This window comes from Monoraphidium neglectum (assembly GCF_000611645.1).
Source record: "Monoraphidium neglectum strain SAG 48.87 unplaced genomic scaffold scaffold00131, whole genome shotgun sequence".
In the NCBI taxonomy this organism is placed as follows: Eukaryota; Viridiplantae; Chlorophyta; class Chlorophyceae; order Sphaeropleales; family Selenastraceae; genus Monoraphidium; species Monoraphidium neglectum.
This window is the reverse complement of record NW_014013497.1, coordinates 15,865-30,729: the sequence shown is the minus strand read 5'-3', so window position 1 is coordinate 30,729 and position 14,865 is coordinate 15,865. Positions and strand designations below refer to the sequence as shown.

At 61.1% G+C, this 14,865-nt stretch overlaps 3 protein-coding genes across 3 annotated transcripts in view; 2 read left to right on the top strand and 1 right to left on the bottom strand.

Annotated features, from left to right (window-relative positions):
• MNEG_1337 (glucose-6-phosphate 1-dehydrogenase) overlaps positions 1 to 5,804 on the top strand; it is a gene marked incomplete at both ends in the record, with an annotated part of 6,181 nt that extends 377 nt beyond the window's left edge. The window contains 16 exons of the mRNA XM_014050184.1: positions 1,185 to 1,312; positions 1,542 to 1,678; positions 1,894 to 1,971; positions 2,126 to 2,201; positions 2,437 to 2,573; positions 2,751 to 2,878; positions 3,080 to 3,171; positions 3,329 to 3,424; positions 3,567 to 3,638; positions 3,969 to 4,078; positions 4,279 to 4,313; positions 4,455 to 4,545; positions 4,761 to 4,878; positions 5,095 to 5,211; positions 5,446 to 5,535; positions 5,694 to 5,804. Of these exons, the coding sequence (XP_013905638.1) occupies positions 1,185 to 1,312; positions 1,542 to 1,678; positions 1,894 to 1,971; positions 2,126 to 2,201; positions 2,437 to 2,573; positions 2,751 to 2,878; positions 3,080 to 3,171; positions 3,329 to 3,424; positions 3,567 to 3,638; positions 3,969 to 4,078; positions 4,279 to 4,313; positions 4,455 to 4,545; positions 4,761 to 4,878; positions 5,095 to 5,211; positions 5,446 to 5,535; positions 5,694 to 5,804 (1,616 nt within the window). The remainder of the gene's footprint in view (positions 1 to 1,184; positions 1,313 to 1,541; positions 1,679 to 1,893; positions 1,972 to 2,125; positions 2,202 to 2,436; positions 2,574 to 2,750; positions 2,879 to 3,079; positions 3,172 to 3,328; positions 3,425 to 3,566; positions 3,639 to 3,968; positions 4,079 to 4,278; positions 4,314 to 4,454; positions 4,546 to 4,760; positions 4,879 to 5,094; positions 5,212 to 5,445; positions 5,536 to 5,693) is intronic.
• A 3,817-nt stretch (positions 5,805 to 9,621) lies between these two features.
• Positions 9,622 to 12,781, top strand: MNEG_1336 (Syntaxin-72; the record flags this gene model as incomplete). Its single annotated transcript, XM_014050183.1, has 10 exons — positions 9,622 to 9,668; positions 9,873 to 9,981; positions 10,273 to 10,337; positions 10,495 to 10,600; positions 10,778 to 10,846; positions 11,152 to 11,328; positions 11,448 to 11,540; positions 11,733 to 11,834; positions 12,480 to 12,566; positions 12,764 to 12,781. The coding sequence occupies 10 exons, from the start codon at positions 9,622 to 9,624 to the stop codon at positions 12,779 to 12,781; spliced, it is 873 nt and encodes a 290-aa protein (XP_013905637.1).
• Positions 12,782 to 13,296: 515 nt separating this feature from the next.
• On the bottom strand, positions 13,297 to 14,720 carry MNEG_1335 (Dr1-associated corepressor; the record flags this gene model as incomplete). Its single annotated transcript, XM_014050182.1, has 5 exons — positions 13,297 to 13,445; positions 13,833 to 13,954; positions 14,107 to 14,217; positions 14,412 to 14,505; positions 14,621 to 14,720. 5 exons carry the CDS (start codon positions 14,718 to 14,720, stop codon positions 13,297 to 13,299), a joined length of 576 nt encoding a protein of 191 aa, XP_013905636.1.
• Between the last annotated feature and the right edge of the window lie 145 nt (positions 14,721 to 14,865).

Genomic DNA, 14,865 nt, shown 5'->3' with positions numbered 1-14,865 from the left:
CATGTCACCACGCGTGGGCAGCAAGGGGGAAAACCCCTGAGGAAAAGGGATACCCTGGATTTCTGGCAGGGTGACACCCCCAGCTAGCAAGGCTGGAGAAGAGAGCGGTTGCGGCCAGGTTGGGATCACCAAGGGGCCACACGCCTTGGGAGGCCGCCTCCCCAGCCGGAGAGTCAAGCAGGCCTTCTGGCAATCGGAACGAACTGAGAAGCGGTCGTCCTTTCTGTGTTTCAACCGTCCGGCCGGCCCTCAACCCAACTCCAGCCAGCATAGCACACCTCCTTGACACGGCCAGGGGGCCCATGCCCCTGCCGGCGAGCGCGGCCAGTACTGGCCTGCACGCGACGCAGCCCTCCTCTGCATCAAAACAAGTAGAGATTCTTTGTCGTGCAATTTGTAAGTCCTAACGAAAGTCTCCGAGCGTGCAAACAACTGCGACAGCGCCTCACCCAGCAGGCGCTTGCGCGAAGGCGCCTTTCGCGTTTGTGTCTCACAGCGTACCTTGGGCCCCGCCAAAGGTGCAGGCACATGTACTGACCTGTCCGCATCCTGCGCAGCTTTCGTAGTCGCTACCATTGATTCAAGAATTGTTTTTCTATTTTAAGCGCTCGCGCACGTGTTTCGCAGATCGTTGCCAAAACGCATCCGACGGCGGCATCTGCTGAGCACAAGATCTGAGAGGACGCCTTTGTTGATTTCTCTAATAAAGCGCGATCGTGGGCCACATGCAGCTTCGCCCCTTTCCTGCGGTGCGGGCGCTGGCGGTGCGTGACGCCGTCCTCTGGCCGTTGCGACACTGCAGGTGAACGACCTGGGGCACCAAGAGCAGTGTGTCGCACCTTGTAGGGGCAATTTGTAGCACATAGCAGCTGTGACGGTGCATGTGCAAGATGGCACCGAAGCCGGAGCTATGATCGCACTTTGACGTGGCACGGCATCTCCACAGGCCGCCGCTTGGGGTGCGGCAGCCCATTGGCACGTGCCGTGTGGCCTCCCCAAAAGCAAGTGAGCGCTGTTTAATGTTTTGGCATCGTGCATGGCGGCGCTCCACCTTAGCGGAGCAAGGAGGGGCTCAAACTAGAATTGAAAGCAAACTGCCAGCTCTTGGCGGGGGGTGCTTATGAGATGCGCTTGTGCCGGTTGGTTGCTGCTCCTCGTGACCCGTTGGGCCCTCCGCCACGCAGGCCAGGCCGCCGGCGCACCCGTTGCGACCAGCAACGGCAATGGGTTGGCGTCCACCAACGCCGCTGACGTGGACAACAAGCTGTGCGCGTCCAGCCTGGACCAGGGCTGCCAGGATTATAACCTCCCAGTGAGCCGACGGCGGGAAGGGTGGGGGCGGCGAGGTGTCACATGGGGTGGCCTCATTGCAACCCCATGCACTTGTCAGCCAAATGTGCAGCAGCAGGTGTGCATCCACAACCCAGCACACGGGTTGCTGCTTTTCAGGTCCCGAGCCGCTGCTCCCAGCAGGCATGGCCCCTGCCTTTCGGCCCCCACCTCGGCCCCTGCAATCCTCACCACCCCACCACCCCAAACAGGTGAACGACTGGGCGCACAGCAGCCTGAGTGTGGTCGTGCTGGGCGCGTCTGGTGATCTGGCCAAGAAGAAGATTTTCCCTGCCCTGTTTGCGCTCTACTACGAGGGCCTGCTGCCACCCAACGTGCAGTTCTTCGGGTGAGCAGCTTGCCTTGCGTGTTGCGGGCGTCAGTCCTGCAGCTTACGAGGGAAGCCTTGCATGTCGAGGTAACCTAAAGGACAATCAGCAGCACCGCTGGCCCGCTGGCCCGCTGGGCAGGCCTGCGCCCTGCTGAGCCGTTTCAACCGGCCGCCCCCCTCCCTCGCTGTTCCCACCCCCTCGCGCTGCTGCCTGCTCTGCTGGCGCCCTGCAGCTACGCGCGCACCAAGATGACGGATGTGGCGTTTCGCGAGATGATTGCGGGGACCCTCACCTGCCGCGTCAACTCGCGGTGCGCCAGCAGCTGTTGAGCATCGCAGGTCTTCCCTGGGTGTTGGCGCGGCCTGGCTTGCTCGTCGCGTCCGCTTTTTACTGCCCTTCTTGCCCATCCTGCCCGGCGTCCGCCAACGCCTCGCCTCCGCCCTTGGCCTCCCAACCTCCCAAAGGGAGCGCTGCCTCGAGGCTCAGGAGACGTTCCTGCAGCGCTGCTTCTACCAAGCGGGCTCGTACGACCAGCAGCAGGTGTGGAGCGGGAGGGTGCGGCGGGCCCCAGTGTTCCCTCAGTCGCAGGAGGGCATGCGGCACAGCAGGGCCCTGCTGCTGGCATGGCGCGGCATGCGACACAGATGCATCCCATGAACCCGAATAGGATCGCTCAATAGGATCTGACAGTCCTGTCATCGTATGTATAAACAACCTCCTCCAATGCCGGTGTGCGGCAACGTGGCACCCCTTCATCTTGAATTCGCCACCCCAGGGCTTCATCAGCCTCAACACGCGCATGTCAGGTCAGGAGGCGTCCATGCCTCGCGCCAACCGCATCTTCTTCCTGTCCATTCCGCCGAACGTGTTCCTGGACGCCACGGGCAACGCCGCGGATTGCGCGTCCAGCAGGTGTCAGGGCTTGCGGCCCCGGCAGGGGGCTCTTGCTCAGAATGCAACAGCTGCACAGCAGGCTCCCCTACTGGCAATTTTCCACTCGCCAATTCCTCTGGCCAGGCCCCGCTGTTCCCAATCTGGCGCCGCCCTCTCGCTTTTTATGAGCCCGGCCCCCAATGCTGCGACCCCCAGGACCGGCTGGACCCGCGTCATTGTGGAGAAGCCTTTCGGCCGCGACAGCGACAGCAGCAAGGAGCTGGCCGAGGGCCTGGGGCGCCACCTCAGCGAGGAGCAGATCTACAGGATAGATCACTACCTGGGTGCGTCTAGGAGGGGGGCAGTTGGGTTAGGAGGCTGGCATGGAGGGCTGCGCTTTTGGAAGGGGCGCACAGTGTCTGCACGTTGCATGGGACGTCTCCACCTTGATAGGATGCTCAGCCCAATGGGTGACGTCCATACCGGCATGTATCAGCCACACGCCGTTTACACACAACATGCACCCATGCGCCTCGCGCTTACAGGCAAGGAGCTGATTGAGAACCTGACCGTTCTGCGTTTCAGCAACAGCGTGTTCGAGCCCCTGTGGAGCAGGCAGCACATCCGCAACGTGCAGGTCCGACCGCCAGCCTCATTTTGTGCAGCAGTGCTCTCACTCCGTTTGGCTTGGCCAGCCCCGCATGTACATCTACCTGGCTGCGCTCCAGTCTGCGCACACTGCTCAGTGTCAAGCCTTTTCACAAACAATAGCTCATCCCCTCTTTCAACCCCAGGTGATCTTCAGCGAAAACTTCGGCACCGAGGGCCGCGGCGGCTACTTTGACCGCTACGGCATAATCCGTGACGTCATCCAGAATCACCTGCTGCAGGTGGGCGGTTCAATTTGTGAAGGTCTGCTTGATCGCCGTGAAAAGCGCATGCTGCATGTCGCTGGCCGTTGCGCCCACAGTGATGTAAGTGCTTGGTGCCCGCACTCATTTCACATCGAATACGGACTGGCTGCCTCGACAGATCCTGGCTCTGTTTGCTATGGAGCAGCCCGTGTCGCTGGATGCTGAGGACATCCGCAGCGAAAAAGTCAAGGTGGGCTGCCCAACAGGCATTTGACTGTGGTGGTGCGCATGATTCATTTCACCACAGCATTTGAGGGGCACAGATTCGCGCGGGGTCCCAGACATCAAATGAAGTTTCTTAATCTCCAACAGCCCCGCGCAGTTGTGTGGCCGCCATGCTGACACTTCCCTCCCCATTCCTCATACAGCAAGCCTCTACAGCAGGCATGTATGTGCAATTGTCCCACTCTCCCTGTATGGCCTAAGATCCCCTGATTTCCCAGTCTGCGGCACCCCGCCTGGTCCCTGCCCCACCCGCTTCTGCGCCCGTCCCTCAACCCCCCCTCCAACAACTTCCCAGGTGCTGCGGTCCATGAAGGTGGTGTCCGCGGAGGACGTGGTGGTGGGGCAGTACAGGGCCAAGGGCAACCTGCCAGCATACCTGGACGACAGCACAGTGCCCGTCGGCAGGTGTGTGGTTGGCCGCAACTGTCGTTTACATATGGAAGGTTTTTAAAGGGCTGCCTGCAAGGAGATCACCTGCATGGGGCATGAGGCTACGGCCCGTTGGTGCAGGTGTGCTCTCGTCCTTACTGGCGGTTCTGGCGGTAGTGCGCCGAAGCCAGCTTCCCCCTCTGTTTGAATGTTCACGAACCACCCTTGCACCGCAGCCTGACGGAGACGTTCGCGGCAGTGGCGATGTTCAGTGAGTCTGTTGGGGTCGGCGAGGTTATTCAGGGGCGACGAGGGTCGGCGGCAGCAGTGCTCAGCCCCGCAAGCACTCGCCATGCAGCGCCTCTTGCCTTGCTCTGACCCAGCCCGCTTCCCCGGCCCCGTCTTGATCCAGTCGACAACGCGCGGTGGGACGGGGTGCCGTTCCTGCTTAAGGCGGGCAAGGCTCTACACAAGCGCTACGCCGAGATCAGGGTGCAGTTCAGGTGGGGCACGACGTCAATGGTGTGGTGGCCGCCAGAATCGCGAGGCCGACGTGCACACACGCTTTCTCTGTCCCCCGCCCCAGCGCAACGGCACGACGACTACGGCCCTGAGGACGCTTCATCAAGCCCAACCAGCACGCCGCTGGCTGCTCACCACGATGGCCGCTTGTCGCAACCCGCCCTCCGTGCCTCTGCTCTCCACCCGTGCGCTCCAGGCACGTCCCTGGTAACCTGTACCGCAGCAAGCAGGGCAGCAACCTGGACGCTCACACCAACGAGCTCGTCATCCGCATCCAGCCCAAGGAGGCCATCTACCTGAAGATCAACAACAAGGTGAGCCTGGGTGCGGAGGAGGGGATGGGTAGTGTCCTGTTGTGTTTCACGGCCCGCTCCCTGAAGGATTCTCAAGGGTTCTGCCGACGCGGGCGGGTCCTGTAGTAGCTGCGAAGAGTATTTGCTGCATTGTTTAGAAGAGTCGCCTGCGAGGTGAGGCGATGTTGGCCTTGACTGACATTTGCTGCTGTCCGTGTCCCCCCCTCAATCTCCAAGGTGCCCGGCCTGGGCCTGCGCCTGGACACCAGCCGCCTTGACCTGCAGTACCAGTCTGCGTTTGCTTCCAACGACCTGCCCGACGCATATGAGAGGCTGCTGCTGGATGTTGTCAATGTGAGCCAAAGCTGGGCTGAAAGGCAGCAGGACAGCCAGCAGGGAGGAGTAGAAGGAATGCAGCCCTGCCTCTAATCTTGAGACTCTGCAGCCAGCTTGACTTTTGCTTTCGATTGCTTTGCTGCATGAAATGTACATCCCTCTGCTGAAGCTGCAACATGCTGTGAGGCTGCAATGTATACACCAGGTTGTCAATTGCTCCCTGACACTTTGCTTGGAATTTGGTCCCTTCAGGGTGACAAGCGGCTCTTCATCCGTGCGGATGAGCTGGAGGCGGCCTGGAACCTCTACACGCCTCTGCTGCATGCGCTGGAGAAGAACAAGGTGGGCTCAGGGGCAGTACCTCAGGCGGCCCCAGGAGGCATTACGAGCAGTGAGGAGCTATGCCCAACACCTTTGCACTACCCACGCATTCACGCCTAAGAAGCAAGCAGCAAGGGACCCAGGCCGGCATTGATGTGCTCTTATCTCAATCCCCCTAGGTGGCCCCTGAGCTCTACCCCTATGGCAGCCGCGGCCCCGTGGGTGCCCACTATCTCGCGGCGAAGTACGGCGTCAGGTGGGGCGACCTCAACGAGGATGACGACGAGTGACGGTGACTGAGTGACCAGTGTCTTTCATATGGATGGCATCACGCCGTCACCATCACTGCGCCCGCACGGCAGCCACGCGCGGGCCGGCCGGGCATGTCTGTGCCATGGTGTTTCTGAGAGCACTGCAAAGTCACCTCTGCACTCCCAAACGATACCTGTCACAATCTCTGAACTCTATTTCAGCTTCTGGATTCTTGTCCGAATCCGTTGATTTTCTGTTGCATACATCGTCCGCCCAGAAGCCAAAGCACAAAGTTGCTGTGTAACACTAGCACGCCCCTTAATCAGCGGGACAAGGTCAAGCCAGCCGCCAGCCTGAGTGTTGAACCACAACCTTGGGAACATACTGGTTGGGTGCTCGTCGTCGTTGCTCTTACGGGCTGTCAGGGTCCCATTTGGCTGCAACTGCGACACACACAGGCAGCCTTTCGCTCAGTCACGCTGACCCCGTGTGCGGCCGCTCCTGACTGCGTCGCAGTGGTCCGCTTCAGCGTCAGCGTGCGCGGCGGCAAAGTACGCGCTGTAGTTGAGCGGGCGCCGCGCCTCGGCGCTGGCCCCGCCCGCGCCAGAGCGCAAGAACCTGGGGCCAAGCAGCGATGCGAGGGGTCAGCGCGGTGCTGCCAGCGGGCAGCGTAGAAATGTAGCATGCAGTTACGCAAGCAGCAGCAGCAGCAGCAGCAGCAGCAGCAGCAAGAGTGCTATCCCTGGTAGCTGCTGCTGCTGACACACACTGGGCAGAGATCTATACTCTCTCCCCCTCGCCACACAGTCACCTGTCCCTGCTCCACTGTTCCTGGAGCTCCCGGTAGCGCTGGACACGGTCTGTCTTCCTCGGCCCCGACAGCGCTGGCTTGGCGCCGTTGGTGGCCTGTAGTGGCCGACCTATGGTGCTGCCGCTGCCGCTTGCGCTGCTGCGCCGATGGATTGCTGTTGAGCCTGGCTGTGCGCTCGCACTCGCTGCCCAGCTGCTGCTGCCGCTGCCCGTCGTGGAGGGCCGCGTGGGGCAGGCAGCAGCCGCCGAGGCCGGGTCCCAGCCGGCCTCCATCAGGGATAACCGGTCATACTTGTGGCGAGGGGCTGCTGCGCAGACGGGACGGGGCCGCTGCACCGGGGGCCTTTGGGCCTGCTGCTGCTGCTGCTGCTGCTGCTGCGGGCGGCCGAGGACTCCGCTAGCAGGAGCCTGCCTCGCTGCACCGACTGGGCCGGAGGCCCCCAAGCCCTTGGCAGTGGGCCTGCGCATAGGTGGCACAGGCGACACTGGCGACGCCGGCGGCGCCCTCGGGCCGGGGCTGGGCCCGGCGGCGGTGCTGGGGCTGGGCGAGCTAGGTGCCATGTAGAGGGGGTCCTCACATCGGCTGCGGGGCATGTGCCTGTACCAGCACAGGCACAATTTGGGTGGAAGGGCTAAGGATGGGTCCAACTTGCGCACGCCTGAATTGCGGAGCGTGCATGCAATTATGCCAATCCAGTGTCCCACACAGCACGCACACACAGCACCTGCATGGCTCAGCAGGCGCTCACCCTGCGCTGCTTGCCCCGCAGGCGCCACCTCCGATAATTGAGTCCTCCTCCAGGTGCAGCGCCCCCACCACGCGTGCTGGGCTGCAGCCCCAAACCGGCCCCTTGCTGCCTGTGACAGTGTGCGGCCCCGAGATGGCTGGCCGCCGCAGCGAGGCCCCGCCAGAGCCAGGCGTGTTAGCAGGCGCCGCCGTTGGGGCCGCGCGGCGCAGTCGCTGCTGGCCACTGGCCTGCTGGTGGGGCCGGCCCCGCGCCGCCACGCCCAGCCCAGATGAGGGAGCCGCCCTGCTGCCTGGCGCGCCCAGCTCGTCGGCGCTGCTGATGCTGCCGTCCTCAGTGTCGCTCCGCTCCTCCAACCCCAGCGCCCGCTGCCACTGTTGCCGCTCTTGACCCTGCACGCCCAGCCATGCGGCAGTCGTATCGCGTACGGCGCCCAGGTCGCTGCACACGGGCTCGGGCGCGATCACTACATCATCCCCCTCCTCTGCAGCCGCGGCCAGCTCCTGAACACTGCTGCCTGTGCTGCCACCCGAGGCGCCTACACGTGCATTGCTCGAGATCGCTGCATGGCTGCGTACCGCTGGTGCGCTTGCGATGGCGCAGCGGGTGTGGTGCCGCTGGTGCCGCCAACGGGCGAGCAGGTCCGCCTCTGGCCGCGCCCCAAGCCCCATCATCGGACTGGCCGACTTCTCGTCATCGCTTCTGCTGCTGGCGTGAAACATTGCCGGCACGCCCTCTGCTTTTCCAGCATCAAGGCCGTCCGCACTGGTGCCATGGCTGCTGCTGGTGGGTGCGGCTGCCCTTGGCGGCTGCGAGGCGAGCTTGGCCAGGAAAGAGCGGCAGCGCGCGTCCAGCGCAGCACGCCGGATTGGCGACGAGCGCGCTCTGCTGCTAGACCCGCTGTCGCTGCCGGTCTCAACGCCGTCCTCAGGCTGTCGTAGCTCCTGTCTGCAAACAGGTCCCAGGCTTGGGATGGCCAGCGCCGCCGGGGCCCGCGGGGCCACTGCGGGGCCAATCGGCCTGCGTGACAACTGCTGGTCAGCCTTCCGCTGATGTCTGCTGGGGCTTGCATCTGGCAAGGGCCCGGCCAACAAGGCAGCCGCAGCCCTGGGGCCAGTTTTGGCCTGTCCGTGCGCGACATCAAATTGTGCTGGGGCGCGGCTTCGTTGATCAAGCTTGTGCTGCTCCTGGTGGTGCTGCAGCGGCTGCTGCTGCTGCTGCTGGTGAAGCTGGGTCCGCTGCTGCTGCTGCTGCGGCTGCTGCTGCTGCTGATCAGGCTGGCCGTCAGCATCTGGAGGTGTGGGTGCGCACCAGAACTCGTCACTGGATACGACCTGGCACGCCAACCCCCGCATGCGCAAATGCTGCACAGGTGCGCCATTCAAACGAAGCCGACAGGCATGCACCACAACCCTGATGCGCGAGGCGCAAACGCAGCCAGCAAAATATGCCTCTCCTACCGTGCGTCAAGGAGCCCGCCTTCTCCTCGCCAAGACCCTGCACGAAGCTCGCTATCACATCGTCCGCCACGACATGCCCCAAGAGCCGGAGTTGCTCCCTCACGGCAGCTATGTCAATACATTCACTCTCCATGAAGGCTTGCTGCCTATAAGAGCAGCTATCCTGCAGCACAGCGCGCCAAGATCGCTCTTGGGGGCTGTTCTTCAAAGGTTGTGTGTTAGTTGGCTTGTCAGAAACATATCGATATCCCTAGTACAACGTAGTTCTGCAACCTGCGCAGTTGGATCCCTTGCAGACTGATGATGAGACTGTTGGCCTTGGTGGAATGAGTGCCCCTGACCGGTCACGTAAGAAACACGCCGTTAAGACTAGCATGTCATTAATAAAAATCCGACGAACGATCCCAACATCCCGGGACGCGGGTCACCTCGGCTCATTGGTCAAACAACTCGCAAGAAAGCAGCAGCACGGGCGGGCACCGCTTCTCGATCGAACAAAGACGAGATAGTAAGCCGGTGCTGGAAATCGCTTTACATTCTCGAGGAAGCTCAACAGCTCTTCGCTTCGGTCAGTGTACTTACTGCAGCCGGCAAGGCAACGCGGCAGGGGGGCGTAGGAAGTAAAATTAAGCACATAAGCAAGACGAGTGACAGCAATATCCGCCTGTCACGGTTGCCAAGGGCCGCGCAAGCTCCGCTGCGTGACAGACGTGCACAACGCGCTCGTTACTGCTGCAACAGCAAGGCAAGCTGCTGGAGGGGCCCACGTCGGCCGTGGCCTTCAGCAGCTGGCTTAGCTACCGGAGCTGCAGCGCTGGCCGAGACAGAACTCAGCCGCCATGAGCCTGTACGACCTGCAGCAGCGCACGGACCTGATTCTGAAAAAGTGAGCGGGCACACATCACCAGAGCGGCGGGCAAGTAGATTTCTGTGCAGCGCCTTACCTCCAGACTTGCAAAGACTTTCATGCAGATTGTGATCCAGCCTTTTTTTTCTCTTAAGGAAATCCATCCGTGGCTGGCGTCGCCCTCCGCTGCTCAGGCCCCACGCCGTAAACAAACTCCCCAATCCTTTGCTTTGCCACCACCAGGTATGCCCAGTATGACAAGCCCATGGACAAGCGGCGGGAAACAAAGGGCGAGGATCCTTTCAACGATGAGTATGACATGATTGACACGCAGATTGACGAGCTCATGCGGGTGAGGGGGGCGTGGGCGAAGGGATTTTGGGGGTGGGTGGGGGCGAAGCAGTCGCGCAACGGGCGAGAAGGATCCAATCCAGGATGGATGGAGCAGGGTTGATCTGGGCGGAATGGCGCACGCGGTCAAAGATGTTATTTGATCGTGGCAACGGTGGGGGCTTAAGTAGCGCTGTTGAAGCAGCAAATACCGTAGACAAGGCTGAGCAGGCCGTCAAGCACATCATGTAACCATCAAGAGCGACTGGAGCCAATGCCGCTGGCCGTCGGATTTCGCTTGTCCAATGCACAGCAAGCAGAAGAGATCAGTGAGGAGCCTAACCGGGCCATTGTGGCGGCACGCAACGCCGAGATTCGGTGCGAATGGGTGACGTGGAGGTTGGGCCGCGGTTGTGCAGCCAAGGTTGCGGTGACACAGCTGGGAGCACAGGACGACATGCAGAGGCAGTTGAACCAGCAGCAATGCCACAAACGTCTTGTGGCCAATCGTGCACCGGCGCTTGCCCCTGCACAGCAAGTCCAAGCAGACGCTGCTGACGGACGGCATTGACGGGCTGCAGAAGAAGGTCAAGCGGGGCAAGGGCGTCACCAAGGTCCTGGTGGAGGAGCGGCAGCGGAGGGTGAGGCACCTGCCATGGGAGGTTGGCTTGGGGCGAGACAGGGATGCTGGCACCGACTGCATGCAACTAATGGCAGGGGCCCAGCTGAGCGGCCGGCAACCGTGCGGAGGTCCACAGACCTGGCTGAGGCAGGAAGCATCAGGCGCAACTATGTCCAAACTCCCTCTTATCTTCCAGGTGAAGGCACTGATCGATAAGATCTATGCCGTACCGGACGGCATGGGCGGCAACCGCAGGCCTTTTAAGGTGGATGCTGAGTCGGGAGGCTGCCCTGGCAGCTTTCTGATGCTATCGGTGCACTGGGCGTGGGCCCGCCCGCAAATCACCAGCGCTATGTACAGCGCATAACTCGTTACGAAGGGGCATGTAGCGCGCGTTGCGGCGCCAATCGCGCCTGGTGGGGTGTGTTTGAAAGCGAGGTCTGATTCTCGGTGTTGCGTGGGAGCAATGGAGAAATACAGGATTGCGTGCTTTTGTGGCCTCTTAGGTGTAGGCGCCATGTACCAATGGCTGCTCACTCCAGCTGCCCTGTCTTTCTCGTCTCCCTGCAGATCCCGGCATTCATGGGAAGCGGTGCGGAGGGCAAAAGTGCCATCAACCTGTCCACCGGCGGCCCCACGGGGCTGCAGGCCAACCCAATGTACTACAAGGGCACGGACGAGACACAGCGCTTTGAGCAGGCAAGCAAGGGTGGTCCTCCGCTGACTCAACAACTTCACACCACAATTGTACACGTTGTCAAGTTTGCTGGGCGTATTCTGACTCAGGAGGACATTGGCTCCCAGCTGCTTGACATGCCTTTCTCGTCGCTTTTGTTCTCTCATACAACTTCAAACTGCCTTGGCAGGAGTGGGAGAACTCCAAGAAGCGGCAGGACGCGCAGCTGGACCGCTTGGAGAAGGGGGTGGGGTCGCTGGCTGACATGGCACGCGGCATGCAGGTGGGAAGGATCATCTCGTTGTGATAACCCTACTTTGCAACGAACCACCCTTGCTGCTTTGCCAAGGCTGGCAGCGAAAGATGGCTAGCAGACACGCGTGAAGCTGCAGACCTGTGATTGACCGCGCCTTGCCTGATTGCGTCCTTGCTGCTCACAAACTGCCTATCACAAAACCACAACTCAATTCTGCAGGAGGAGCTTGACAAGCAGGTGCCTATCATTGACGACATCGACAAGCAGCTCAACAGCGTCACCAGCAAGCTCAAGAGCAACAACGCAAAGCTCAAGGGCCTGGTGCTGCAGGCAAGGGGGTGGATGCTTTGCGTAGTGCTAAGTGCGGGAATGCACGCCTCCCACCTAATCTCACCGAAGGGCGGCGTTCACTTACATTCATTGCCGCAGCAAGCATGGGGCAGACACAAACAGGAGAGCGCGTGCGCTAATGCATGTGTGCGTGTGCATGCAGGTTATGAGAACATGCACTTGAACACAGGTGCATGCAGGCACACGCACGCGCGCGCACACACACACACACACACACACACACACACACACACACACACACACACACACACACACACACACACGCGCGTGCGAGCGAGCGAGCGCGCATGCGCCTGCTCATTACACACACACGCACGGTATACACATGCAATTGCATGTGTGTCAGTTGTTTGTTTGTGGCTGTGTGCGTGTCTGTGTACGTCCATGTGCGTGATGTGGGTGTGTGCTTGCGTTTGCGCGCTCGTGTGCGTGTGCTTGTGTGCGTATGCGCGTTCGAGCGTGTGTGTGTGTGTGTGTGTGTGTGTGTGTGTGTGTGTGTGTGTGCGTGCGCGTGCGTGCGTGCGTGCGTGCGCGTGCCCATACATGTGTGGCTTATACACATGTACGACATGCATGTGCACCCACGTCGGCACGTACGCGCCTACCCCCTTTCAGATGCGGTCGAAGCGCAACTTTTGCATCGACATTGTGCTGGTGTGCTTGCTGCTGGGGATTGTGGCGTACGTCGTCAGCATGGTGCAGGTAAGAGCAGTGACAGGCTTCTGGGACGCAGCAGGTAGCAATCACATACCCCAGACAGCCGGGGCAGCAAGTTGAAGAACCAAGACCGCTTTCAGGCCAGCTTCAGGCCGAGAACGCCTTGCAAATGTTGCCACGCTGATGGTGCTGCCCCTTGTTCAATCCTGTCCCGCTGCCCTTTGCTGAATCCTGTCCCGCAGAAAAAGAAAACATCGTGAATGGACTCGTACGGTGTTTGGATCCCATCTTTTGTTCGTGCATTCAGACCTTGCCCAGTGCACTGTCGTGCATGCTTTGTTGCTGAGGATCGCCATGCCGCCAGCGAACATCTGGAGAAGCGGTCCTTTTTTGAGTTTGAATTGTAGCAATGCCGACGCCTGCTGATCTTCTTTTCCTACTGCAAAGCAAATGGTACTTTGTTGCGGCGCTTGAGTGCCATTCTTGCCACTATTACAGAGTTACACCACATGCCTGGTCAGATGCGTGAAAGGGTGACGGCCACCATTACACACACACTCCTGCTTCAAGACAATTGAATCGGTATTAGTCATCACTACGATGCAGCTAACACAAGTCCTCAAAACGGAGTCAGTTATGGGAAACAAAGAAGTTCACGTCAGACAAGACGGTTGGGAGCTCAATGCTGCATCAAGACAAGCAGGCAGCACAAACTGCAACACGCGAACAAACCAGCGAATGCGTCTCAACAGAACCAATGCATGTTTATTTCCTGTCAGTCATAGTCGTCGTCATACTCCTGCTCTTGAGCTCCCCCGTAAGTCGCTAGGGCCTCTGCTGCCAGCAATTCGCCAACAGGCGCCCCTGCCTGAGCATCGGCCAGCGCAAAGGGGCTGGGGCCGGATGCAATACGTGCCGCCTCTGCTGCGACAGGGTCCATGTCAACGTCAGCTTGCTGGTGCTCGCCGCCCTCACCAAACTGCTCCTGCTGCTGCTCCAAACCTGCCACTTCTGGCAGCGGCTTGGCGGCGGCCTCACCCCTGCCGCCAAAGCCGCGCCCGCCAAAGCCCCTGCCAAACGTCTTGCCAGCAAGGAAAGGGTGGCCCGCCAGGCCGCCAGCCGCTGCGGCAGCCGCCGCCGTTGCCGCTGCTGCCGCAGGAGTTGCGCCACCCCCGCTGCTGCCACGGGCGCCGCCACCGCTGTGATCCCCACCGCTGCTCACTCCACTGCCATCACCCCCTCGGCCCCTGCCCCGGCCGCGCCCGCCGCCCCTGCTGCCCCGCCCCCGGGTCTTGCCGCTGCCCCTGCCACCTGCCGTCACGTCCGCCACCGACTCTTGCAATGCATCGCCCTCAGCGCCTGTGCCTGCGCCCTCAGCTGCTTCGCGCCCCGTCTTGGCAGCCTTGGGCTCCCGAGGTTCCTTCTTCTCAGCCCTGCAAGGCCAAGGCAGCGTCACGGCAGAGACAAGGCTTGCTAAGCTGTGCCTTCTCCACAAACACACAACCAGTACCAAGTGCAGCCATCATAACCTGATGTGTGCATGCTAGGACCTCCGCAACACTGGCCTGCCAACGTCGCCGCCCACCTCTGGCGCTTTGGCTTGGGCGCCTCGCTGACACCCTCCGCCAGATCTGCGGCCGACGCCAGCGCATCCTTCAGGAAGTCCAGCAGCTGATCCGAGTTCACCACATGCTTCCTGGCAGGTCCAAATTCGCAAGTTGCCAAATGGACAAGTAAAAGGGAAAGGGGGGGCCGGGCGGACGAGTGACACAGGTCAGGTGTCGGGCTTGCATGCACACTGGGCAACTGCCGCGCAAAGCGAAGCGTGCACAATGGCACGCATATGACCTCCAGTCCACTGGAAGGCAACCACAATTATCTGACACTCACAGGTGGCTCGGTGTCACGGTCTTGGCGCCCCGCTGCTGCGCAACGTCCGACGCCCGCTCACACAGGTGCTGAAGAAACAGCTCGAGCGCCCGTTCTGCAGAGTGAAGTGTTTTGATACCATCTGAGATTCAATAAAGCGCCGCGGGCCGTGCTGAGACAGGCACAAAGTCGCCCAGATCGCGCAAGCCATTGTTGCCGCGGGAGCGCACCCATCAGGAAGGGAGTGGCCTGCGCAATCTTCCCGACTTCGTCGTCTGCTTGCATAACCCGCTTGATGCGGGCTGCCAGGGGGTGGGGCTTCTTGCCCATGATGTACGATGATGGCGACGCGGGCGTGTGCCGAGCGCAGGGAAAGTCACCTGATAGCAGCCAGTATACGATAAATCCAGGCCGGCGCGTGCTTCCAGCATCGCGCTGCGGCTGGGTGCGCGTTGTGAGTTCGATCACCTGGGGT